The following is a 27,904-nucleotide window of genomic DNA, read 5'->3' on the forward strand; positions in this document are numbered from 1 at the left end:
ACCTCCCTTCTGAAACACCTGGTCACAGACATGAATTCAGCACTATGCTTTTCCTGGTAGGTGTTCTCGTCTAGGCTGGAGTCACTGAGAAGTGTCAGTTCATGTTTCATTCCTTCAAAAATTAAGCCATGTACTTAGTCCATGTTCCAAAATTTGCACTCAAGTTTTTCCAGCTTCAGTGTCTATAGTCACACCAGGGTCTTACATATGTGTCTGAATTGCTTGGCTGATTCTCCCTCCCATGCAGTTACTTGCAAGAAGAAGAAATGAATGCTTGCTGTGTCTCAAAATCAGCCATGAGCCAAAGTATGGATTTAAGGACTGTTGAATGTGCAGATATATATATATATATATATACAGAAAAGCGTTTCACTTTGCAGATGTAAACGAAATACTTTCTCAGTGAGAGAAATCAAGCCTCTTGTGGTCCTTCATTTTGAATCCATTAGAGTTTTCAATAATTTATTCACACGCAGAGTTTCTGTCGCAGTGGGTTTGCATTTGTCACATCACCTCAATTTTTCTAATGAGTTGCTAATGAGAGGTCAATTACTTATGGAAATTAGAAAAACATTCATTGAGGAACTCTTCTGAGGTAAAGTGTGCTACCTCATAATGTTATGTTATAAATCATTACAGCTTTAATGAATATTTTACACTTTTTCCTGTTACAGCTTATTTCCCACCCTACAAAATGGCCTCAAGATAATTTTGAAATGAGCAGGAGCAACTCTCCTAAAAATGTTATCTTATTGTATTTACAATAATTGCAGAATACCTTGTTTTTTGCCTTTGTCATTAAAAGTTTGCTCATGCATCAACATCTTGCTGTGAAATCTTCAGCTGATTACAGCAGAGGTGCTAGGAACACCAGAATTGCCATGCTGAATCAGAGCACTAATCTATCATCTACCCCAGCTCCATTTCCAGCAGTCGCCTTTCGTTTGGCACTGGGGGGTGTGGGGGGGATGGACATCCTGTAAAGCGCTTGGCCAGCTGGATCGTATCCATACTGGGGCTTGCAAAAGGTCCTCCTGACCCCTCTTTCAGGAAACCAGCAGTTGCAGCAAAGTGAGAAAACCGCCAGAGCCTGCAGCACTTCATCCTGCCCTCAGTGTTGGTGAACTCTCCCCTTGTCTTCTTAGTGAAAGACCTACAGGAATTGGCGGCGGGTAAGAAGTTTCACTGTTCCTTTCACAATTCACCTTCTTCCTGGGCAGCTACTTCGCACTTTTTAAAGGTCTTGAATGAATGGTATAGAAACAGAGGAAGAGGCAAAAAGAATTCAAGGGACCAAGATGGATAGTGGGTTAGTTGCCATATCACGCAATTAAATTTAGAGGCCAGGGATATAATTCACTGCTGAAATGCAGCTTTGTGCTGTCGTAAGTTATTATTTTAGAGCAGAAACTGAAATGGCCAGAGAGGGGAAAGTGTACAAGCAGAAGTATAATTGGACTTCAGTATTTCATATTGATACCCTGAGACTTCCACTGCTAAGCACTGTGTCAGGCTGACCGGGGTAACACTGCAGTGAACAAACGTAAGATCTCCCATATTCAGACCATTAGATTATTCCATTTCCCCTGCAGGCACTGTAAATCAAAAGCAAAAGACACCCTGTTATGTGCTACAAGACAGTTTTGTTGGCCTTTCTTTCCAAACATGTTCGGAACACGTATGTTTTTTATGTGAGTCTCATTCACTTCAACGTCGGTGTCTTGAATGCAGATTTAAACTGGGAGGGGGAGAGAAGAGGAAACAAAACAATTGGACCTTGAAACCAAGCAGCTATCCACTGAGAAGGAATGTGGCAGCTGGTTAAATAAAAAAATGAATGCATCATCACATGGATGTGATTGTCTCATTTTCTAGAGAATTACAAGGTCTTTTTCCCTTTGAACCAGGCCCAGTCTAGATTGAGGGAGAAACCTTGCAGTTACTTGACTTAGCTATGCAGAGCTATTGTTTTGGTGCAAAGAAATCCACTGTGTGTATTAAGGGGTAAATCAGTCAGTCCAAAGTATAGTTCTGCCACTTCCTCTTAATATCACCTTGGGTAGCACTCACGTTTATGTCTAATTCCCCCTCCCTTCCCTTCTTGGAAAGATAAACATGTTAGCAACAATGAGATGACTGACTACTAATCGAAAGCAATATAATACTGCATAGATCAGCTCCAAGATGGAATAAAGACGTGAGTGTGAATCCATGTACCTTCTCCCCATATCATAGCCTCTACATTGTTTTCAGGAGCATTTTTGTCAGGCAGTGATGAAAGGCTGAGAACAAAGTGAGTAAAATTTCCTTTTACTGCTTAAAAATTCTCAGCTGGCTTGCCATATCAAAAAGCTGTCTCTTTAAACAAATCACACGGTTAAAAATGCCAAGTTATAATTCAGCAACTAACTCAGAAAATGACAATTTAATCAATCAGAACCAACGCTCCTGAAAAAGAAAAGAGAAAAAAAAAAAGCAGAGAAAAAAAATCTTCAAGCTTTCATGCAACGTGAGTGGTAGAAACTATAAAAAAGGTTCAATCACTGTAGAACAAGCCTCCAGCATCAATGTTTATTAAAGTCAGGGGAGCCATTTATTGACCTGGGAAATAGCAAAGCACCAGCAGCACTGCTGGATTGCATTTTTATAGTTAACAAACGGAAGGTGATATTTTCCTTTTCTGTTTTAATTGTGATTCCATCAAATCCAAAAAGTTAAAAGCCTCTCAACTTTTAAAGGATAGCGAAGAGAAGGATGCTCCACACTGCTCTTCAGTCATTCTCTCTGCTCTGACTCCTAGTACTGGGATATATCAAATTTTTAGGCTTATCCACGTGACAGCAGAATGACAGACTGGTGTGTGTTCCCCCTGCCACTTTAGGTGATGGCAGAAGATAGGGAGCTACCATTATGAAGCTGCTTCTTTCTGTAATCAAAAAGGAATTACTGTATTTATTCACATAAAGGTCACCCTGCCACCGGGATAGCCAAAAGCACTCAGAATGAATAGTCTTCTCTCAAACTGACAACAGACACTTTCTCCAGACAAAGACATGTTTGCTTGTTCTGGAGATTTTCTAACTCTATTTTGCTACAAGCACATTTTTAAGACGAACCTTTTCATGCTGCATAAATTGTGAACCACATAGGGCAATTAAAAGGAAAGCATCAGCTTTCTGTGCTTACAGAACTGTGCTACCCAAATTATAGGAGTTTGGTTTCTGCTTCATTCTTCCTGTATTGTTCACCATCCAAAACCTTGGGGTCAACTGAGGAAGCCAGCGCAGGGATTTAAAACACTCTGCCTGTGTCAACTGCCACATAAACCTGTGCCAACGCCAGGAAAGGGGACTACAAAAGCTAAGAGGATGAGTCAGTGCAGTCTGAGCTGACATGTCACACACCGAAGCCGAGAGCTGTAGCTAACCCACATCCTCTGTGGATGAGGTACAAAGCAGGCTGAGCAATGCTTGCGGGCCAGCAGGTTATACATGCCTGCATCAAAGGGTAAGGAATATTGCAACAAATCCCCAGTCACCTAGGACCTTAGTGGCTGTGCTTCCTGAGCATCTCCCCTGTGAGGAAAGGCTGAGTGGGCTGGGACTGTTCAGCCTAGAGAAAAGAAGACTAAGGAGGGACCTTATTAATGTTTATAAATATCTTAAGTATGGGATGCAGGGGGAATCAGCCAGCCCCTTTTCCGTGGTCTATGGAGACAGGACAAGGGGCAATGGCTGCAAGTTGGAGCACAGGAAGTTCCACACCAACATGCAGAAGAACTTTTACACAGTGAGGGTGACAGAGCCCTGGGACAGGCTGCCCAGGGAGGTTGTGGAGTCTCCATCTCTGGAGATATTCAAGAACTGTCTGGACACCGACCTGTGCAATATGAGCTGGGGAGCTGCTTTGACAGGGGGGTTGGACTCGATGGTCTCTCAAGGTCCCTTCCAACCTCTGTGATTCTGTGAATATGCTGCATATGCATTAGCAGCTCAGAGTTTGGTGGGAGCAAGAGAGAGAAAACTCAAATCTTTCACTTCAAAACCGAGCATCTCTACTACTTTGAGAATTTCACACTATTTCTGTATGGAGCACAGGGTACAAAACTGCCTCTCTGATCCCACCCAGTCATATACAAGCACTTCACACCTTCCTTTCAGGTTTGCAAACAGACCTCCAGCAGCTCTGCTTCTCATTTTCTTTTCTTCATTCATAGAGAATATCCTTACTTGAAACATAGTGGAGGAGTTTGACACAAATTAATGACTCATCTGTCATACTACAAGAATTATGATATTTGCAGGGGGGAAAAAAAAGGCTTAAAGTATTTTGAGAGATGTAAAAAGCTGCTTCAGCTCATAAAAAATCAAGTCAACTGATGATAAGTTGGTGTAAGGTTTGAGATACCCGTTTTGTGCTAAAATCACAATACTGCAAGAATATGAATAAATAAAAGGATTCGGGAAAAGTAACCCAGGAGTTCCTTCAAATTAGATCCCATCGGCATGAAATTAGTTTGCAGCTGTCACTTGTGTTGCTCCATGAGAGATTACTTCTTAAATAATGTTAATGACAACTTTGATTTGACTTCTGTAATTACTAGAGGGAGAAGGGGCCGCATTTCCTAGGAAGAAAAATCTTTTATCTGCTTGTTTAATGTACAGTCTTTGATGAGATGGAGCTCCTTTCCCCTGAGTTATTTCCCTGAGCATTTTTGTTTTGAAAAAGAAATGGATTTCCAGGTTGAAAGCAGAGCTGCTGCGCAGCTGTCAGAGCTGTGGGAGTGGTGTCTAATTGTCATTTACACTGACCCTTGATTCTCCACTAACTACAGCATCTCTCCTACCTCATCTCCTCATCTTCTCTCCTCCTCACAGGCAGGTGTATTTACAGGGCCGGATTCTTCTCCAAGCTACCTTCACCACCACCAGTAAATCATAAAAATTCCTCCTATAATCAATGGAATGTCTTCAGATTTACCAGACAGTATAATCTGGGCCACAAGACAGCTGATTGTTATCTATAACCTCCCCATCCAATTCAGGCGAAGGGAGATGTAATCCAAAAATTTCCTTCAGACTTTTTTACTGCCAAAATAGATCAAATTCCGTGGCAGCCTTTTTACAATCTCCACTTTTTCTAAATAAACATCACACAGCCTGTACTGCCTTCACTGCAAAACACTTCTCCCTGCCTGTATCAAGGCAGGTTGTTAGCTGACGTGCCAACAGACGAGACAAATGGTAGCAACATCTCTGTGCAAGCCCGTGGCGCAGCACCAAGGCATAGGGTGCAATGGGGCTCAAGCTGAGATCTTGCTCACCAGGGAGCACTGAGAATAATCCTGATTATTATATGAGCTGAAAAGCCCTTGCACTGTCCCCCTCCCCATTAGACACCACATGGCGCTATAAATTATTGTACTCAGCTGCCAAAGATGAAAGGGTTGGTGGCATCACGTTTGTTTTCATCAAGGGTGTGGGGCAGCTGATCTGTGCAGTGGCTGCATCCAAAAGGGTTGCAAGCTGAAGCAGCAGGCTGCAGCAACTGATGGGCCAGGTAGGACAGTGAGGACAGAAACAGCCCTCACAAAGCTGGGCGCTGTCACAGCTCAGGGCTGGAGAAGGGCCGATGAGCACACAGTATTTAGAAGGAATCATTCAGAGTATGTCCCTGGACTGTAAATTAACTGAAACTGCTCAGAAAGAGCCCTGAGTGACATTGAAGACCATGCAATTAAACCCAGGGGTCTGGTTTGCAATGATCGCCAAAATGCAAATACATTATTAGAATGCACAGCAAATAGGAAACAGCACCAAAAATGGTGAGATTATGGCTGTATTATGTTAATTAACAGCTTCCCCCGTTGGTTTGTTCACTGAGATTCAAACATACTCATTCTTTGATGCACATTTTTATTCCTAAAACTAAGAACTTCTTCCCAGCTTTCTTTTGTTGGGAAGGGTTGATAGCTGTTAATGGGAAAGTGATCAGAGGAGCTAAAGAGGATGGGGTCGAACAAAGCAGGATAGCTCCCACACTCACAGACTTTCTCAGTGGGGCCTTGAATTTCAGAGCAGCTTCAACTCATTTACAGAGCCTAGAAATGAAAGTGCCTTGCCTATATGAACATTAAATACCTCCACGCAATGTTATAATTTTGCCTTGAAGTGGTTGTGGCTTTGTGCTTCCTTCACATTTGTGGCCATTTTAACCCACTGAATTTAACTGTGTAGTAAGGACGCCTGGATGTGGATAATTCTTCCTCCTCCTTTCCCACTGCAATCAGGTTTTGCCCTTCATTATACATTTTTTTGACTCCATTAGACCATAAATCTTTACAGAGTTCTTCAAGCTTTGACCTACATCTTGCATATACAGGAACTTTTCTCCCTAAATTGTCTTTTGGAGCACACCAGTTCATTAAAGTTTTGAACACCAAACCCTCACTCTTATTGCTTTATCGCCTAGTTTATGTGCCGAATGTCAAAACAGGCATCAGAAATCTGATTTATGAGGATATATACTGAAATTGTGGTACCTGCTCATGGCTGGGAGTCAGCTGGCAATTTCCTATCATGATTTTCCTCCTCAGCTACCAGGGCCCAGCCTGGCAGCCCAAAGACAGGACTGCCAAGATTGAATCCAAGGATCATGATTCAGGACTAACGAAGATTTTAAGCTTTTTGTAGCATCTCTGAATTTATGTACTTTCCAGTTTTAATCACAGCTGACCATTTTGTGATTATTTTTCCTGCAAGTCAGTGCTGATTTTAAAAAGTGCAAGCTAAACAAGTCAAGCAGTCTCCAAATGCTAACAGGAGATAGAATCTATATTCTCTTTCCTTCTCTCCTTGAAATATCATAAATTTATGGATGAAACTGTAAGCCAGCAGCAATACAAAACACACGAGCATTGGTAAGATATCTCAGGTTCCCCTACTAATTTACCATCTTGCACCGAGTCAGATTTATATCCTATGTGCACACCTCAACTCCCTCACCCCACCTAACCAGCGCTAGACAGGAAAATTGTTGGTTTAAACTTTGGTTTTGCACCAACTGTGACCCCCCAGACCCTCGCACGCCTCCGCGCTGCTCCTGGCTGTGGGCAGGGGCCTGTGTCTGCAGCCGCGCCCCGGACGCGGAGGGTGGAGCCGCTCCAACCGCTCCTCCTCCGGCGTGCGCGGACTCGGCGCTACGCAAGCGCGGGGATCTAGTGCGGCCTGTGGGCAGCGCCGACCGCTATGGCCGGGGAGATGAAGACGAAGCTGTCTAAGAACCTGCTGCGCATGAAGGTGAGGCGGAAGGTGGCGGCGGAGCCCCAGGAGTGGGGCAGGCGGGGAGGGAAACGGGGGAGGGGAGGGCGGTGCCTGAGGCCCGGTTCGTGGGGTGAGAGGGCGGCCGGGCCTTGCTGCGGGGCCGCTGGGCGAGCGGGTGCCGGAGCCGTGAGGCGACCTCGGGAGCAGGAGGACGGGGCTGCCGGTGGCACCCGACGCGTGTGGAGCGGCCCGTGAGGGCCCGAGCCGCGCCGGGAAAAAACAGGCCTTCTCGGGAGCCCCCGGCGCGGTTCGGGTCGTTTCTCCGTGCCCGCTGCAGGCCGCGCAGCGGCTGCCCGGGCCCGACACACGGCCCCGGTGCCTCCTGCCTCCCGTAACACGTGTTTTAAAACGCGCATCTGTTTGTCTCCAGCCTTGCTTGGCCTCTCGCTGCGGCCTGCGGCTTTGTGGGCAGCTCTCTGACGGCTTCACCGACAAGAGGCGTTTTCAGAGCCCTGTCACCGAGTATCGAGCTGCTTAAACACGAGCAAGAGGGCTCAGGGGGTTGTAAACAGTGCTGGAGGGATTGATTCGGGGAGCCACTGGCTGACCCTGGCAAGAGCCAGCTTGCGGGCTCGGCTCAAGTATTTCGTGCCTCCTGGTTTCTCTGCAGTTAGGTTGCTTATCGTGAATAAAAGTGGTAGGATTTCTTCCCCCACCACACATAACACGTTTATATGAAAACATTAATGTTGCTTGCCTGACTTAGGAGGACTTTCTATCTTGGGGAGAAAAAAAAATGGTTCTTGTTTTTATTGCCTTCATTTTTTGTCTGTTTACATTGATGGCTAATAAAATCTTCAGCCTGAACGAAAGAGTTAAACACCTTTCCTGATCATAAATGCAAGGGCTGTTAGTAACTTTAGGATGTGCCCGCAACCCATGGAATTGTGAATCTCCTGTCAAGTCCAACGTGAAGTTAGTCTCCGCTTACTGGCTAATGGATTCTGTTAAACCTTCAGTCTGTTCTCCTGTGATTGATGGGCCTTTATTGCTAGAAAACAAGCAGTGAAACTTGAGTTCCTGTTATTTTTTTAAATGTTAATATCCATTAAGTTATTGTAACTGAATACAACAGGGTCTTCTTGCTTGTGGTGTTTTATTTAAGATTTTTTTTCACCATGTATTTAAGACAATGGCTGAAAGGAGTTTAGCTGATCTCAGTCTTTCATGTAAAGTATACTCTGCTACAGTTAGATGGTAGAATACCTAGCCTGATTAATAGGTGTTGCTAGTGAGAGACTTAAACTCATGCACAGAGGGAACATAACACATCTTGCCCCTCTCTCAAAAGGGAGTAGATATTGAACTTAGTTAGCCAGCAGTGTGCGACAGAGTAAGGGTCCCATAACCTCGATTGCAGCATCGTTATTTTTCCTTATTTTTATGTAATACTCTCTTTTAAATTGAAATTTCTGTTCTTTTTTTTTAATTTTATTTCAATTATTAACCTCCTGGAGATTTCAAAAGCCAGTTTTTAGATTTACTTCCTTGGAAGGCTGTGGAGAACCAGCCTGAGAATGTGCTGCTTTGACATTTGCAGGTGCGCAGTCCAGGCAGTAGTAACCAGCTTTGAAGAGATGATTTGGTTTAGAAAAGGTCATACACAGATCTTGTATTTAGCATTTTCCTTCTGCAGATCTTCTTGTTGACAAATGTTTTAATTAATCCTTTAGCAGCTGCTTCTGCAGGTAGTGATGGGATATAATGCCACCATTCAGTGGGTGGATGAGCTGGCACCCAACATATGAAATGTGGTCAGTGGTAGCACTGCGAAGACCCTTTGCAGTAAGAACTTGCCAACGTGTGCTTACCTCTTGATGTCAAAAGGTGTCTCAGGCTTTTAGATCTTGAAGCATTTTTGGGGAAACTAATTCAAATAACCACTCAGTTACTTACATGCTCTGTGTCTACCACAGTAGGTTTTAATTCATCCATGTATGCTCACATTTTAGATAAATGTGATCACGCATTTTTAATCTAGTTATTACTGTAGTAATCTTTAGGAACATAATCTTTAAAATGTAATGTGAAATGATTATTTAATTGGGTGCTTGTAGCAGAATTTTTCCTGTTGAGATTTCTGACTGGCTAACCAATTTCCTTGAGCAATATGGTTTTCCACATGATAGATTCCCTTATTTTCCTCCAGAAGATACTGTAATTTTAATTGGAAAGCTTTGACACATTTTGAATTGACTCAGAAAACAAAAGTCAATTTTTCTTTCATTAAAGATCTTGTATGAAGGGATACAAATTGAAATATAAATGGAAAGTGAGACACCGGCGCTATATTGGCTTTTACGTCAGGGTTTCATTTGTTTTGCTTTGGTGTTTTGTAAAGACTGAAAAGGTGTGGGGGATTGTATGTAACATATATATATGTTGCACATATATATATTACACATATATTTTAAATAAGCTCAGTAATGCAGGATTTTTGTAGGAGGGAAGTGTTTTATAATGCTTTTGTAGGCTTTATCACCAACTAAGCCCATTTTAGCAGGGACCTGCACAATGTCCAAGCCTCTGCTAGTGTTCAAAAGACAGCTGGTACGTTACCTATCAGCTTGCAGGCTTATCTAAACACAAAAATGATGCTGCATTAAATGAGAGGGGTAGACTTAGTTGATAGAAAATTCCTCTGCAGTGTTGCGTGTACAGGTATCCTTTGATAACAGCAAAGCAATTCTTACACAAAGTGTGTATAAACTGTTCCGGCAGACTTGCCTCTAGCTGGAAATTACATTGGTATAAATGTAGCCCTCTGACAGATGTGGTTATTCAGACACTTTCTGTAGACCTTTAGGGAGGTCCCAGGACCTAGGGATGTGAGAAGACAGGGATTATTACTGTAAAATTGTAAAGAGTTCTGGTTTTGCCAGAATGTTTGGTGAAAGGGGTCAACGTTGCTGATACTTAAATTGTCACTCAGTTCAGGCAACTGACTTGAGACAAACGGAAATAATAGGGATGTTTCATGTGTCTCAGGTCTGTAGTTTTGTGCTCTCTGCAGTTTATCATTGGCTGTGATGGCTGGCCTCTTGTCTTTGTCTTAAGCAAAAAGAGCAGTCTTACCCTAAAGTAAATTACTAGTCTCAACTAACTTGGCAGAGTGTTTCCGCAGTGAGGTAACGGGTGCTTACACATACTGCTTGGCGGGTACTTGGGTGGGTCATCTGTGAGATGTTAGGAGCTGGTCACATCTTCCCTTAGCACAGCTGGATGCACAAGACTGTTTTTTTTTGTACCCTCAGGTTCCAGCCTTCAGAGCTACAAACACAAACCAGCTCATTAAATGAAATCTGAGAGGAGAAGAGGATGGTTGAAAGTATAAATGTTTCAAGAAATGACCAACCTGCTATAACCTAGTTGTAGCCCTGAGCTCAGTGCTCTTTGTATGGGTCATGTCGGGTTCTGGAATACAGCAGCAACCTCAACACCTTTGCTGAATCATTAGAAAAATATTAGTTGCAGAGTTGTAAGAGCTCAGATCCATCAAAAGTAACCAGGAAAGGTCTCTTTCTTTGTATGAAGCACAGATGCAGCTGAACACTGACTTCCAGTAGATGGTTGTGATCAGTAGTTGTTTATTTTTTTCATTGTCTGTTTGCCCAAACTTAGACCAAACCCATAGAAAAATCAGAAAAAGCACTTTTTTATCAACTGTTAAATGTTATGTAATGGATAAGGGCCATCATGTTAATTATTGCATGTTCAGCACATACTAATAATGTGAAAAACTAATGCTGTGTGTTTATGTGTCTTTCATTTAGTTCATGCAAAGGGGTTTGGATTCCCAAACCAGAAGCCAACTAGCAGAGGAAGAAAATATGGTAATTACTGAAGAACACTGGTATCTGGATTTACCAGAGATAAAGGAGAAAGAGTAAGCTTGTACCCTCTTGTACTTATCATTCAATCATTGTATTGTTGTGGATTGGGAATAGAATATATGTAATTTTTTTTCCCTATTAAAAAAGTATTATTAACTAATTAAGAGAAGCACAAATAGTGACAAGCTGGCATTGCTGCTTTTCAAGTTACTTATTTCAGGGACATTTTCAAGGTTGCCTAGTGCAGTTTGACCTACTTTCATTTCGTGTGTGTGTTGTTTTCTTTCATTCACAGTTTCATCTAGATGCATGTAATTAGTTTCTTTCAGGAAGAAACCCAATTCATTCCTTGCTGCCTTTCCCCTCCATTTGAAAAAAGAAGTTTGAAACCTTGTGTTAGTAAATTCAACGCCAATCACACAGTTAGGTCCATTCAGGACAGTTCTGTCTTCTTGGGTCCAGCTCACTTCAAATCCTGTTTTTGAAATAGAAGGGATAATGGCAAAAATAAAGGAAGGCTTAGCTAGCAAGGAAGAAAATGTCCATTCCTGCTATTTAGAAAGATGCTTTAAATAGCACAAGGACTACTTTTAAAATGGCTTGATTTTTGTCCTTTCAAAAGAGGACAAAAATTCCATTGAGGGAGAACATACATAATTTTAAAAGCTGGGATCCAGGGAATTATCAGTGACCTTATTCAACTATAGTTAAGCTATTTTCCATAACTGTTGGTGGATATGACAAAAAGGTGTTTGAGCTTCAGCTGCAGCAAGGAAGCTTCAAGCTGGACACCGGGAGAATTTTTCTAACAATGAGTCTATTGAAGCACTGGAATAGGTTGCCTGAGGAGACAGAGGATTCTTCATCATTGGAAGTCTTTTGAGGACAGGTTAGGTGGACCTCTGCTGTTCATGGTACATGTTTAACTGATCCTACCTTGAGGCAGGGGAATGAGCTTGGTCTCTTCAGCTTAGCTTCCTGTGATCGTAGGAGTTTGTTTTACATGGGAGATGAAGAGGATGAGGGAACAGGCGCATATGTGTGTGAGGGAAAGAAGGATGGAACAATTCATGGAAGTACTTTTATCTAACACGTGTATTGTGAATGCCTGAGGGTCATGTTTCTTTTCTCGCTCCATGCTCGTTAAAAAGAGGAAAAATGGAGGGAGAAGGGGGAATCTTTCTCTGCTGAACAGACAGATTCAGTGTTTTATATCCTGACAGACTCAACTAATGCCAGGTCTAACATCACAATGAAAAATTAATTAGAAGCTTTTGCTGGTATAGTAATGCCACCTGGAGAGTGATATTTATGTGGTATTTTTGTTCTGGCAAAAGCATTAATGTAGGTGGAATCATACCAGCAAAGAGTGCTTTTTGTCAGGAGAGTTAATTTTGCTTGTGGAACTGGCACAGCTTTACTGGCAAAAAGTATTCCTTTGCACTCCAAGCTCCTTGTATTGAAAGATTTATCAGAGCAATTAAGCTTCAGAAAGTAGTTGATGGTTCAAAATACACTGTGGTTTTGTTTATTTGTGTGGGGGGAAGACAGCAAATGGTTTTTGCATTTGTTTAATTTGATTATTTCAAAGCACACCGTTTGACAAATGTTGGGTTTGGGGTTTCATGCAGGAGCTTTATAATAGAAGAGAGGAGTTTTTTGCCATGTGAAGATCTACTTTATGGCAGAATGTCCTTCAAAGGATTCAATCCAGAAATTGAGGTACCATTTAAATGTTCTGTTTTGAGGTTGTCTTGGATTAGAATTGAAGCCCGTGGGGATGGGGGTTTGAGTGTACACATTACATGCTGTTTGGCCTTTGTTGCACCTTCCATAAATCCTCCCATGTACAGGAAATCCATTACTCAAGCCAAAATGTTGATCAGTGCAGAATCTGGTAAATGGAAGCTTTTTATGTCCTTGTGTTGATGGTCAGTAAGTGTAAGACTCCTGCAGATTTTCCCTCCCTGACATGAGGAAACTGTCCCACATGGTGCTCACCAAAACAGCAGCTCGCTTTTCCTCCTGCCATTTACAGAGTCCAATTCTACAAACGCTGAACAGTATTTATTCACCACTTGTGTAAGTAAGGGCTTGAAGTTTCAAAGTAAAAATTCTGGGCAAGAGTGTCTTTAATTTCTTTTTGACATGATTCATGCTGATAGAGCTACTCTGAGATGGTAATAAGAATGTTACTGCTGAACTGAAGCAAGGGGATGAAAGTGTAAAGACTAAAGAGGTATGCAAAAGGCTATGCAAGGTGATTTACTAGGGGATTCTTTAAGTTATTTTGAACCTGCTCTCTCTGTGACTTGGCATATTATTGCTTCATGGTTTTTACTAGTAGTTTATCGTAAATCCTTGCAGATATTCTTCCTTCTTAACAAAACCATTTCAAGGACTATGTCCTAACATCAAAATGAAAAACTATTTATGATCTAATTCTCTGGTCTCCTGAAGATGTCTGGTGTGCCCTTGAGGATGTTTGAGTAGTACAATTCATTGAAAACCCTGTCTCTGTGTTGCCTCTTTTCCCAAAGGCAAACTCTGAGCTCAGCTTAGCAACAGGCAGGCACGTTGCCTTTAATTCATGAGTTTTCGTAACTGTATGCTCTAGCCTGACCAGGGAACAGCAAATAATTATTAAATTTAATTCCTACCTTTTATGCATTCCTCCTACCAGTGAATTTCAGCATAGTTGCTATTGTGTTAGGGTTACACATCTAAGCTATTTCTTACTTCATTTTCAGAAGTTAATGATCCAAATGAACTCTAGTTGCAAGGAAGAAGAAATTGAAGTAGATGGTAAAATGGAAGCTGATGTGTCAGATGAAGAAATGGCCAGAAGGTAAAGTTATATTATGACATAATCAGTATTAGCTAGGAATATGGTATGTTACTGCCTTATGGGTGGGAAATTAAAACCTAAAAAGCAAACAAAATAAAAATACCCAACAGAATTTACGACTCACCGAACTGATTTTCTGGTTCATATTGAGTAGAATCTCTCTCACTTTTACGGGTAAAATACCTTGTAGGGGGTTTTTCTCTTTGATATCCAGATAGTCCATGTTAATTCCCACTTTGTTCCAGACTGCTAACAAACTCAGACTATCAGAATGAGTACTAATGTGCTAAGTGAAGGTTCTGATGAGAGGCTTTTTACACTACTTTATTACAACACTAATTGTTGATCAGATTTATGACTTGCTCCATTTATGTTTTCTCTGATGTCAGTAAAAGCTGTAATTTTTTTTATTGTGTTTACAGATATGAAACATTAGTGGGAACAATAGGGAAGAAATTCTTGAGAAAAAGAGACCAGAGCGTACTCCAGGATGAAGATGAAGATGGAAATAGTAACACAAGACCTAGCAAAAAACTTAAGAAAAAGTTCTTAAAACCTCAGGATTAATGTCATCTGCACCACTGGAGCTAATAGAAATGTGATCTATCAAATATAGTACCACGAACTGGAGATTGTTTGGAGGTTTTGCTATTTAATGTAAAGGAAAGATTTGTAAATCTGAGTCTGTTCTCATTGAAATTTCTACCATCCACATGACAAATATTTTTCAAAGTGGATGTGTATATAATGGATGTCATACATCCTTTCCTCTCTCAGCAGCTTTTAATTTGTGGGGCACTAATCCCATCAGCCTTCTTAAATGTTGTACGTAACTAGATCAAGTGTCACAGGCAATGTTGCTCTCAACATTATTTACAATTTGTGATAACATCAAAAAGAGGTATGTGAAGTAAAGACAAGCTTTGTCCAATCCAGTAAGGCAGTTCAGCTTTCACTGTGTTTTTTATTATGAAAATGAAAACCTTTGCTGTCTTCAAATTAAAGTCAGCAGAAATGTCTATTTTTATTCTTTTTAACTGTGCTCAAAACAAGATGGGAAAAGAAGAGATAAAATCCATTTTGTTGAATTTTATTTTTTATAAAGTTTATTTAAAAATAGAAGGGTTTGTAGTAAAAAGTGGGGTTTTGTATCGAGCAGGCCAAATAGAGTGATGTTTACAGTTGGACACGTGACCAGATTGTGAGTCTTAATTCCTGTTTTCCAAAAGAAGTTTGCTATTCTTGTCTCTTAAGAAAAAAAAAATAATAATCTAGTGTTATAATCTGGATCTTTTTTATAAAAGCATAACAGCTTCAGAGACATATTTGAAAGCTGAATAAAACCTGGTTTTTGTGGTTAATTATTGTGGTTTAGCTAATTTAATGTGAAAAAGGATATTTAATGCAATCTGATAGAAGAAGTGATCCTGTTTTGTGGCCACAGATGTCCCCAGATATTAGTTGACTGCACTGACTATTTCTGTTTAGCGTGCAATGAAGCTGTCTGAAGTAATGTTAGGATGGAAGCGTCATGCTCTTTGGTCAGTCAGTGCTCCAGGCCCATTGAAAAATGTCAGCGTGGTGTTGTCTAAAATCACAGCAGTTCTCTGTGTCCTGCCTTTCAACAAGAAATATTTCTGTTACTTCATTTCCCCAGCTAGATGTCTTAAGTTACTCATCCTTAACACTGACTCTCTGGAGAAAAGGTTTTGTTAAATTGAAGCAAGGAGTGGCTATTCTGTCATGGACGTGAGGGGTTTGTTGGTGTTTTTCTTTTTTTAACATTTCAGTGAAACAAGACTTGAAACTCAGTTATATAAGGAAAGAGATTGTGTGTCTGCTGTATTTTGTATGTGATATATGAACTACTCTCCGTATATCAAGAGTGCCTCATTAGATATTCAAGATGGATCACACATGGAGAAAGAAATACACTTTTAACCTAGTAAGGGGACCTCATACAGGTGGAAAGTCTGTGATTCATGATCTGAGAGAGTTTTTCAGAGCTAATTAAATGCTACTGGTTCAATTACTTAAAACCTGATCATACATTATTGCTAGCTGAAAAGAAGTTAATGATGGCAAGACATTTTTCTTCCCGTGGAAGATGTGACCTGAGCTAAGAAATGATTTATTGTTGGTCATCACAAGAAAAACTCAGAATATATCCCATTATTCTTTCTTGCTTATTAGTAGGAAAATTATTCCCCTCTCTCTGAACACATTTCTTCAATGGTGAGAGAATTTCTGCATAGCTTTACTGGATAGCCAACTGGGAAAGTGTGTTCTAGTGAACCATCAGCAACCAGGAGATGTCACTGCAATTGCACACCCTGAGAGACAGGGGATTGGAGAAGGTTCCAGTGGTGTCACAGAAAGGAGCCTTGGGGTAATTTTGGTAACAATTAATGGCTTGGATGAGCTCTGTGGAAGTTTTTCTTTGTTGAGGTTCTGTGCAGAGAGCTCCCTTGCATTGAAGAGTTCTGTTCAGTCTGATGTGGGGGAAACCTTGCACAGGTAAAGGGCGTTCTGCTGTACGTTGGTCTTTAATGCTATGTCATTTCCTGAGAGATGGCTGGATGGAGTTCTGAGTGGCATGGTGCATGGGTAAGACTATGAGTGATTCTCAACAGTTCCTAGAAAATCCATGATACTGGAATTTGGGAGGGGGGAAGAGTGGTTCTTCTGTTTCCTAATCATGCCAAACTATGAAGAAATGGTAGATTTGGGGTTACTGTCTTCAAATCTGGGTGCGTTGCTGTCCATGTTTAGCTGCTGGCTAGGTGAGCTATTGAAATGCTACAGTATGGCCAACTACTACTTTTCAGCACAAAGTCTTATTCTTGGGGAGTCTGCAAAATACACCTTTAAAAGTATGATCCATGCTGCAGCATTATGAGCAGGACAAAACTAAAAATCAGCCCTACATGACTTTTAAATGTACTTTAAAGTGCCCAGACTTACAAGCAAGCATTTCATGATGGGATCTTCTGAATTACCCATCTATATTTCCAACCTTATAAATACATAGATATGTATGTATGAATTTTCAGTCTGCCTCTAGCTTTCTAGCCAGGGTCAAAACATTCTGCTATATAAAATCTCCGCTTGAACTACTCTTGACAGAGATGTAAGTGTAGCAGTGAAATATTCAGAATGCACCTGCATTAATTCAAGCTTTCTTGGCTCTGACACAGTCTCAAATGCAGATCCATTTTCATGTGCAGCTTCCTACACAGTAGGACTTTCCCACGTGGTCATGTTTCTAAATGAAAAGTGTTTTTTCTCTGAGAACAAAAGCAAGCTGCGATGGGTAGTAAGCATTTTTGTTAAAGAAAGTGGCTACCTGCAAAATTTAGCAGGTAAAAGAGTTACCAGACACCAGAAGTGTTTGTGCTGCTACACCAAGGTACCTATTAAAACGAACAAAGCAAAGTGTGTGTTGTAGCTTGTGCTCGCTGACAGCTCAATGTTAAGTTCAAGCAAGTCTGTTGTCAGGTGAAGTTTTGTCCCTCCCTTTGACAGGCTGGCAGTGTTTATTTCTGTAATAACTGCTGATGTTGGAAACGTGGAAGTATTGAACAACTTCATCTTTCTTGCTGATGTTTCTTGTTCTGTTACTTTTATTCTGCTTCTTACTTGGATCTGAAAAAATCCAGGACCAGAGTCCAACTGAAGTGAGCCATCCTGTATCCTCCCTTTAGTAATGCATGAGCTGATTAAACTTTGATTCTTTGGGGAGGAGGGAGGATGTGGAGTAGTGCCATGGAGTTTGAACCGTGTTTCTTCTGTTATGTGTCTTGTTTTCTAATAAGACACTCCATTATACAGTTCTGCGATCGCGGATGGCTGTCGTTGCCATTGGGCATTGTGTGTGTGTGTGTGTAATGGGCAGCTGGGCTGGGATTCTGGGACTTCATCCAGCATTCAGACTTTAAAAGAAATTGTCTCATCTTTCTGCTAATTGGAATACCACACTTCTAAATTGTGTTTGGAATCAGACAAATCCTGGGTGGGGGGTTTGAAGCGTTTGTTCTGCTTCATTTTAACAGCAGTCAACAACTAAAACTGCAGAATAGCTTAGGTTGTCATTAAAGCTTTCTCAGAGAGTGTTGCTAAAGCTTGGTGGTGAAGGATGTCAGCTTCCCATGTTTTCCTTCTGCACATGAATGCAAGTTTCTCTGAGAGCTGATGCTTTAAGGTCTTGGTTGTTTTGCTTCTTTTTAGTCAGGGAGAGCATCTGCCTTCTACAACACTGCTTTGCTAATAGAACCCCAGCATGAGGCCTCTGGGTTGCTTTGTTTTTACACCATTCTAATCTCAAACCTTCCAGACGTTTGGGGTCTGGCATTCACACCTCAATAACCTGCTTTCATCGGCTTTAGTTAAACTGTGAGACTTCCTCAGCTGTACCTGTTGACATTTCTCCCTGTGATCTGAGGTTGCATAGTGAGGACCTGGTTATAATTATCACATCGAGAGGAAAACCCCCCACTCAGTGTTCATCAGCAGATGGAAGTAGAGAGATGGCTGAAGCTTCAATCAACAGCCCTGTAGATCCTTAGGGAGAACTGAATAGTATAAGGGGGTATCTGGCTTCAGTTCCATCATTGCAGGAACAGTTAAAAACACCAGTATGAGTCTAAAAGTGTGCCCAAGAAACCTTTGCACACCATAACCTGAGTGATTACCAGGAGCAACAGCAGGAAAATCTCTAGCAAAGTGAGGCAGCAGAATAACCATCTGGTAATAGCTGTCCTCAGGGCAAGAGGCAGCAGCACCAGAAAATAACTCTTGTTTGTGGCGTAGAAAAATACGGTTTGGTGACCTGGGTGAACACAGATGGGAATTTCTGTCAGTTAGAAAGGAGGTGGTGAGCGGTTTGAAGCTCAGGGAACTTGACGGTTTGATGGAGCAGTTAGAAAGAGGTAAAAACCCTTAGTGGGACCTTAGTATTAGAGATCAATATGAAGAGAAATTAGAGAACTGAGTCCTTGGAAGCATTATTTATAGAAAACCTGTGTTCTGACTTCAGAAAAATCTTTCTGTGTCCTCTGTCACCTCCTGCTTGGCCCATTGTTCATTGTCCCTGTGCAAGTGCACGACGTGCAGCCAGACCGTCCGCTGCCACCACAGCCAGTCCACAGGGACGAGCCAGCGTGCACCATGGTCATCCCCAAACTGTTGGCTACTGAGCCAGCAGAGGAGGCGGCTTTGGGCCTCCTCATCAGAGATCATCATCTTCCTCAGCCTACAAGCTCATTTTTCTAGGAACCTGTGGGTACTTGCCATCTTCAACAGTGCTGTAAGTTTGGTTCAGTGTTGGCCTGTTCATTTCACAAAGTTTGTGGTGGGGAGAGTTGGCCAGCAGATCGATTGTATGATTGAACAGACCTCATTTACTTCACAAATGGTGTGTGCAGAAGTCACGCCACAGGGGGAGGAGGCTGTATTTACAGCAACTCTTTATGGGTTTGGTTTTTTTTTTCCTTTATTTAGTTTCAGGTATACACTTAGAACATTTGGGAGGCTTATGATCAGATGATGTGGGAGGAATCAACATTTGACCAATACTCAGAACTATAACAGATCAGGGAAAAGGGTGGTTTTCAGTTTTCCTGCTATTTTTTGATGCAATCAAGAATGTTTCCTCTTTCTCAGTGGTTTCCTTGTTTGGGCTTTTTTTAAAAATGGGGAAATGTGCTTGTGAAATAATTCTAAGGAAAGGGAATCCTTTAGATTTGGTTGGCTCCTTGGGTTTTTTCAATTTGATACAATGCTAAAAATACACAATTTCCACCCCTTTTGGGATAGAAGTGGATCTTAAGGCAGTTGTGATGTTTAAGCACCATTCACCCTTTATAGGATGATTGCTTTCCAGAAGTAAAGAGTGTAAGTATCTCCTTAGAGCCCATCAGCCCATCAGTGCTGCAATATGCACAATTTGCATCACCAGCAGGTACGTGCATGCCAAAGATTACTTTGGGCAGTTTACTGCAGGGATGACAAAAGGGATGCACGTGATGGTAATTTTCATTTTGTGCTCTACTTTGTCTAAGGATGACAATGACAGAATTATGCCTCCTAATGCTCCTTTCAAAGGTGACATTGTCTTACTTAAAGGTAGAGAAATGAGATGAGCTGCGAGTGGTTAGATCTTGTGTAAAATGAAGTTTCAAATGTGTACTTCATTGTCTAAATGGTCACAGATTACTTTTCTCCCTATAATAACCATAAAAAAATGCGTTGGCAGCATATCACAATTAATAATCCATACCCCTGTTTATGTGCTATAGGTACTCCAAAATTCTCCACATGTATTTATTACCCAAGTTTATATCCAGATTCAAATCAGATCTTATGATTGTGACAAAAATTGAACTGCAGTCATCTCACAGCAAATACTTTTATCTACATGACAGAACAGTCTTAAATTTCTGATTTTTCTCAGAGTGAAATTCACTCGAATGTGGTATTAATGTATTTTTCCTTTAATCACCTGCAAAAGCATCCCATAATCTTACAAAAGCGATTGCACAGAGCATAGAAGGTAATGTACATACTTAGCATTATTGAAGGCTTTCCTGTTCATCTAGATTGTGTAAAATCCTTTAATGTTAATTGGGACAAGTTTTTTATCTAGGGTTATACTGAATTTCTCTTTGAGTGTTTTCTCCACCTCTTCATCTTCAAGAGTTACAAATTCCACCAGATCCATATTTTCCTTGTAGTTGTATGTGGTCTCAGTGAGGGTCCACCCAATTAGTGCCCGAAAGCCATCAGCGGTCTGGAGGGTGCAGATGGACTTCTTTGTGAAGAGGGAATCTGGAGATGTCTGAAGGTGCGTGCACTGGAAACGGAAATCTTCCACTGTCCGTGGCTCAAGGCTGAACATATAAACTTTCCGACACTCTTTTTTCTCCAGAAGATCAGAATTGGAGAAATTTTGATTGGGGATATATTGTTTCCGTCTCATTTTCTCGAGGTACCAGATGGCATTTTTTTCTGTGAAGCGAAAGACGCCGGGAGCCTGGGGTTGGTCTTTCCCTGACACCAGCTCCATCGGTTGCCACATCTGATAGGATACACCAAAGCCTCCGTCAACAATATAGGTTTTGCCATCAATAACAACCTTTACAAGGAGATGGGTCATGAGGCTGGCGTATGCGTTTTGGTGTGGATTGAACACGTACGCTCCCAGAAAGCTGGCGTCGTACCCCAGGCGTTTCAGCACCCAGCCCAACAGCTGGTTGTTTTCCATGCACCAGCCACCCCGTTTCCTCCGCACAATTTTGTTATAAACATGCTCCAACTCCAGAGTAATTTTCTCCCCACAATGGATGCTGAGGTTTTCGAAGGGAACAGCACGGATGTGGTGCTGGAATATATCAGTTAAGGTTTCCAAATCTTGTTTTTCAAGGGAACCTTTATAGCCAGTTCTCGCGAAATACTCTTCAAGGTTCATGTCACCTGTAAAGGAAGGAATGCGTTTTAGTTTTGTTTCTTTACATCAGTGATTTATGATGCTGGGAAAAAACTGCCCAGGCTGCTGCCAGCAAAGATGCTTTAATCTAACTGAACCTCATCAGAGCACTTTTTAAAGGCGACAAGTATTCATATCAAACGGTTCCCAGAGCAAAGAAGAACCGTGCACATGGAGGTTTGCTTTTTGTCTTAGAGCCATCCCTATGGCAAACAGCTGATACAATTTCAGCTTGATATGGGGTGGCTGTGAAAAGGGGATTTGCTGTATTTGGATTGGAACAGCAGAGCTAAGAGGAAATGTAAGATCAAGCTAGGGAGCGTTCAGGAGGTTTCATGAAAAGTGGCCTAAATCCACTGCTAGGTGAAAGGAGCATCAGTGGGGGAAGCAGTGCCTGTTGGAAGGAGGGTAATTTGAGCCAGGTTTCACATGTACTTTCCAAGAGTCTGCCACTGATCTGTATGACAGCAGATGAATTGCCTGTTCAATACACGTTGCTCTTTCACCATTTACAAAAAGTGACAGTGATACTCCCTGTGCTTTTGGTCAAGTGTCACGTTTTACTCAGGTAATTATAACTGGAAAAAAACCTCTGACCTTTGCAAGTTACAGACCACTGAGTCTCCTGTCCGCTCTGAGTGTTGGACAAACTCATTTTGGTGTTGAAATAATGAATCTGAATGGTGGTGAGTGACCTAAAAAATAAAGAGCTCATCTCTTCCCCGCTGTGCCCACGTCTCCCAGGGTGCACCGAAAATGGCCAGGGGCTGCTTTCCATCTCTCCAGTCCTGGCCTTTCTCAAAACTCGTTTTATTCCTTCTAGGGGAGGCGTAACTGAGAATTACCAAAGCCCTTCACAGTGCATCCCTGCTCGATCCTGCCTCCAGCATTGCCAACCTCCCACCCTGCCCTGGAAGGACTCCTCTGGAGCAAGACTGATGGATGAGGAACTACCCAACTTATTTTCTACCTTCTAATACCACCAGAAAGTCACACAGTCATCTGGCTTTGGCAGTGGCCCATCACAGTCTGCTGGCCACCACTACAAGCTGGATGCTCTGTAAGTATCCGAGAGATGCTGTTTGTAAAATATCCTGTAGGTCATCTGCTTGGGTATGGAGCTGGGCCCAAAATGTTTTGAAGGCTTGAACCTTCACAAAGAAAGCACTAAACACTTCAGCAGTCTAGAGCTACAGCAAATACTTAGCTTCTTGACAACCCACAAAGCTACTTGGCAATCTTTTGTGCATACAGTGAGCTGGGGTTTAGACACTTAATATTAGCGACTCGGGAAGACTATTGTATTCAGATAAACCAGTGAATGTTTACTGCAAACTAGAATTTCTCAAGATGATTTTCAGTGACAGATTCATGATGTTTGTATGCATGGTATAGAGGCAGCTGTCCAAAGTGAATGGAGAGCTCCATCAAAACCCGCACGTTATCTTCCACAGAAAGGAATTTAGCCTCCAGTGATATTTAGGGGTATTGTTGGAGGATATGCTCAATGTAGTATTTGTTAAGTAGAACGTAAGAATTCTGGCACTTTTTCTTTTGATTTGCAGAATCCAAGTCTATCCAATCCTACCCACTCAAATTTTGAATGCTAAGTAGCTCACACCGGCATAAAGCTGGTTCTTGTGTTTATATTACTTGTAATTTCTCTCTGCAGCTCTGTAATATGATTGATCAGCGTTAGATCTCAACTGTAGGAGATGAAAGCTACAGTTCTTTTGAATTGAGAGCAGATCAGATGAAAAGCTAGACACTGAAAAGGTAGTCCCACAAATGTGGCTGTGATTTATGCAGAGGAAAACATCTCCTGAAGGATTTTAAAGAACTGTTTCTAAATGTGCAAATGAAGGTGTTCATGCAAAAATATGCCTTACCAGGTCCACACATGCTATCAGCAACTCCACTGTTAAAATACATTATCAGTCTACTTTTATCTTAATGCGTCAGCACATGGACTTTCTGGAGGTATGTAAACCACAGTTTGGAATTTCATTTTTAAGTTGCTTTTAAAGGACTGCAATTTTTATTTCCATAAAGGAGAACCTGTTGATTATTAGATGGCTCTTTTGCTTCCTTTGCATTTGTAGCATTTTTAAATAAGGTTCACAATCTAAATGGAAAACTTCCAACAACAGGCTGTAGTTCTAAGTTTACATCTCTCTCCTAGTGAAGTGAAAAGCAGAAAGCCAAAAGCAAGAACTGAAATTGCAGTATCATTGTTTTGCCCTTTTTAAGAGCCAGTGTTTAGCAAGCAAGATTTTCACTCTATATCCACACATTTTATAACGTTTTTTCCTAAAAAAGAATGCTGCTTATGTTACTGCCCGTGACCTTTACCGGGGGGGTTGTTTGTTAGCTTGAAGGTTTTTGAAAGAAAAGAAACTTACCTCTTAAAATAGCCTTATTTATTTATTGATGTAGTCAGCTTCTAGGTTGTCTATTACCAGGGCAGCAGTCAGTAAAAGCCAGGAGTGGATACAAATTGCAAGGGTTGTCTTCCTCTCTAAGCTCCGCTGGCCCTCACCCCTGAATCTTAAATGCCAAAAAAGGGCAGAGTCCACCCAAAATGAATGCACGTTTTTGGACTTCACTGATCCGTAAACAAATTAAACTTTGTTTCTTCTCTATTAGTTTATGTTTTCCCCTGGTTAAGACCAGACTGAACTTGTTTTCCGTGTAAAATAATTACAACAGATGGTTGCAAACAGCTCCATAATTTTTTTTAATTAAATTATTGTTATTTTGCAAGCCAGGTCTTTGTGGTGAGGGATAGTCATCTCCTTCCTTGTGGGTGCACTGTATTGTCAAGTTATTGCAGGCTCCATAGAAGCACAAAATGACCCTTCTTTGCCCACAAAGGAACTTCTTCAATCTGTTCAAAGCTTCCACTGCAGCAGGCAGGTGTTTTGGAACCGCCACACCTAGAGAATACCATAGCTGATACATTTGCAGAGTGTCTTGTGAGAGAACAAAGTAACGCATTTTGTCTCTAAAATTTGGCCTTGTATATCTTCAAAGTGTTGTAGGGCTGTTGATGTAATTCTTTCCCTTTCACGTATGTCTCATCGTCACTTGATGGAGGTGGAAAGTTGGGGGTCCCTTTTGGGAAGGCAAAGAGCCATTAGATTGTGTCTGGGAAAGCACCTGAGCTGTAGGGACATCAGGTGCCCCATGAGTCTGTGGTCAACTAACACAAGCATCAAAGTCTTTTTCTTGGCTGATGACTGATGCTCTTCTGCCACCCTCTTTCATGACACATCCTGTACAGTACCTGCCACAGGTATCATGAAGTTAAAAGGCTGTTGTGTCACACATAATGGGCTCAAACTACACCAGGGGCATGTCTTAACTTCCCGAATTTGGTATTATTTATTTAGGGCAGCTTTGCTGCAGAAGGCTGTAATAAATACCAAGAGTTTTATCTATAATACTGTCACGCCTGCTTGACTGTGCAGGAAGGTTAGGTGCCAGAATTTTAGATTACAGTTTGCAGAGGGTGATGTAACTTTGACTGTTTCCATTTTTGATGCCAAAAGCCTGATTTTTTTAAGAATTGTTGCATCATCTCAGTGTCAATTGATTTTATTTTGATTTTGGAGACACAGAAAAATCAGATTCAGAAAAAATGGATATTCAACATCAAAGAGCTTTTGGGGTTTTTTAAGTGCCCTTGCATATATAGCGCACTTTAAGTCAATTCCTGGTAAGGGAACGGGTCTCAGGTCTTTCAACTTATTTCATCATAAGCTAATCAGCACCTAATAGTGGCTTGTTTTGAGAAAACCTTAACCTTTCTTTCTTTATGAAGTCTTGTAAAGCCAAATTCAGCTCAATTTTCTATTTCAGCCTGTTAAAGAAAGTGAATAATTTGTAAAACTCTGCTGAGAAGAAGATTGGAAATAATACCAAAAAAGGTTAGAGGTCTTTTGTGTAAAATGGAAACACAGCTTCTCCTTCTGCATGGTTTGGGCTCCTTTGCTGCAAAATATATGTGAAATAAAATGAGATCCAGAGAGGTGGAACAAAATGTTACGGAGTCAAAAATCAATTTCCATATGAGCAAATCAGAGGTAGTAAGATATCTCTGTTTCTAAAGAAGGAGAAGCTTAAGAAAAAAATATGCAATCAGTATATGCAGTTAATTAGCAGTGTGTTTGAATTTACCAAGTTTTGTGTTCATTTGACTAGCTCAACTTTAAAATCAGATTAACGTCATTAATGTTAATTTGAGAACTTTTATATTGGATATTTAAAGATTCATCTAGTACAGTGTTTTAGATTCTATCCACTAAATTTGGTGGTAAGTCACGAATGTTTATGGGTACAAGTTTGTTCTCCAGCACTATATTGAATTTGTCTTTCAGCGTCTTCTCAACTTCTTCATCTGTAAGAGTTGTGATCTGCACCAGGTCTGTGTCCTCCATGTAGTTATACTTCATATCAGTGAAGGTCCATCCAACTAAGACATAAAGCCCTTCAGTGGTCTGCAGGGTGCAGATTGACTTCTTCTGAAGTATGTTATCTGAAGGCACTTGCAGGTAGGTGTTTAGCTCCTGGAAGTCATTTACATGTCGTGGCTCGAGAGTGAATGTATATATTTTTCTAATATTCCCTACTTCTGGAGTACCAGAGAAAGGGACACTTTGTTCGGGAATATAATGCTTCCTTTTCACTTTCTCAAAGTACCAGGTGCCGTTGTCTTCTGTGAAGCGGAAGATGCCAGGGATCTGGGGCTGATCCTTCCCAGAAACCAACATCAATGGCTGCCACGCCTGGTATGGACCACCAAACCCAACATCTACTATGTAGGAATTTCCATTGATCACCACCTTCAGTAGCATGTGGTTTATCTCAGTGGTGTATGCCTTCTTTGCTGGGTCATAACTGTTACCTCCAAGAATACAGACGTCATACCCTAATTCTTGCAAGGCCCAAAATAAAAGGTGGTTGCTTTCCAGGCACCATCCACCACGTTTCTTTCTTACAATCTTATTATAAGTACATTGTAGATCCAGTTCAATGGTCTCTCCACAATGCATGCTGAGGTTTTCGAAAGGAATTGCCCGGATGTGGTGCTGGAAGATGGCTGTTAAGGTTTGCAAGTCTGCAGCCTTATGGGAGTCATTGTAAGAAATTCTTGCAAAATACTCCTGAATGTTCATTTTGCCTGTGTGAGCAGAAAAATAGCCAGTTAGGTTGTGCAGTTGTCGAAGGGGTTCACTCCTATTTCTGCAGCACAGGTCGGCCAGCCTGCAAATGTAGCCTAGGCCGTGTCATTGAGGGTTTGAGAGAAACCTGTGCCCTCGATAGGAGATGAATGCAGGCTAGGCCTGCCTGTGTGATCTGTGTTTCTTAAAATAGAGATAAGGATAGGAGCAGGTGAAGATAATGCTTTCTCTCTCTCAGATGTTACCTTCAACCCAGTTGGGTACCTTTCCCATGGGAAGACACGACATGTGGCACAACAGAATCTCTGGCCCTGGATGAGGATCCCAAGTGATAAAAAAATTACAAAACTGAAAACAACAGGTTTGCAAAAAAAGCTACTAGGCCATACTGACATACAGGTCACAAAAATGTCTTACTCTGTCTTCTACTGTAACAGGTAAGCAATTCTTTATCCCACAGGAAATTTAACTGCAAGGTTTTACATTCATGGCTTCAGCTAACTGGGACTAACATCTCACTGTGTCACCATCTTAGACAGGGTTCCATGTGAAGGAGGTTGTTCTCTCAATCTTTCTAGTTTCCCTGTGGAGTTAAGACAGAGTGTTGGCCCTGGCTGTTGGAAGGAAGGAATGCATTCAAGGCATATTCACTGGCTTTTGGTTTCTTTTACTATCTTTTTTTACCATTATTTTACCACATGCCTTAGTTTCAGCTCAGATTATTGGATATATTTTGTGTCTTTGTGTCTCTAATCCCCTTTCACTAGCAGAAAGAGACTGTCATTGATACTGTTTGCGTGGCCAAAATGCAAAAGATTCCCTAGAATATTTCTAATCCACTGACTCACCTGGTATCTGCAAGGATTTTTTTCACCTTTAATTTAGACTTAATTTGGCCTTTTTCCTAGGAAGCTATTTGTTTTCCAGAAGAATTCACAACCTGCTAAGGACTCTATTAATTTCCAAAAGGTTTGAGGATTTCTTGCTCCTTGGAATTGGTCACATGTTCCCTGGGAGGATGTTCCCAAAATCATTTGATGTAAATGGGACAGGAGAGATTAACTTCCAGTAACTATTCTCGGCTTTGGTCCAACTTATCCACTAGGAGTGACCAGCAGTTAGACATGAATATCCATGGCAGCACTCAAGTGAGTGCTGGGATCCCACCTGTCCTGGTTTTGGTCAGGATGGAGTTAACTTCTTTTGTAGCAGCGGATGGAATGCTGTGTTTGAGA

At 41.3% G+C, this 27,904-nt stretch overlaps 3 protein-coding genes across 3 annotated transcripts; 1 reads left to right on the forward strand and 2 right to left on the reverse strand.

The window, feature by feature from the left end:
* Positions 1-7,197: 7,197 nt before the first annotated feature.
* On the forward strand, positions 7,198-15,358 carry MPHOSPH6 (M-phase phosphoprotein 6). The gene is made up of 5 exons (XM_084270126.1): positions 7,198-7,298; positions 11,096-11,208; positions 12,787-12,877; positions 13,906-14,003; positions 14,426-15,358. Exons 1-5 carry the CDS (start codon positions 7,248-7,250, stop codon positions 14,568-14,570), a joined length of 498 nt encoding a protein of 165 aa, XP_084126252.1. The 5' UTR covers positions 7,198-7,247; the 3' UTR covers positions 14,571-15,358.
* A 5,115-nt stretch (positions 15,359-20,473) lies between these two features.
* On the reverse strand, positions 20,474-24,013 carry LOC311196722 (arylamine N-acetyltransferase, pineal gland isozyme NAT-10). The gene is made up of 2 exons (XM_084270339.1): positions 23,889-24,013; positions 20,474-21,473 (listed from the first exon to the last, which is right to left on the reverse strand). Exon 2 carries the CDS (start codon positions 21,466-21,468, stop codon positions 20,596-20,598), a length of 873 nt encoding a protein of 290 aa, XP_084126465.1. The 5' UTR covers positions 21,469-21,473; positions 23,889-24,013; the 3' UTR covers positions 20,474-20,595.
* Positions 24,014-25,775: 1,762 nt separating this feature from the next.
* On the reverse strand, positions 25,776-26,663 carry LOC311196721 (arylamine N-acetyltransferase, liver isozyme-like; the record flags this gene model as incomplete). The annotated part of the gene is made up of 1 exon (XM_084270338.1): positions 25,776-26,663. The coding sequence occupies one exon, from the start codon at positions 26,661-26,663 to the stop codon at positions 25,776-25,778; it is 888 nt and encodes a 295-aa protein (XP_084126464.1).
* Between the last annotated feature and the right edge of the window lie 1,241 nt (positions 26,664-27,904).

This window comes from Gallinula chloropus (genome assembly GCF_964237585.1).
Source record: "Gallinula chloropus genome assembly, chromosome: 13".
NCBI lineage: Eukaryota > Metazoa > Chordata > Aves > Gruiformes > Rallidae > Gallinula > Gallinula chloropus.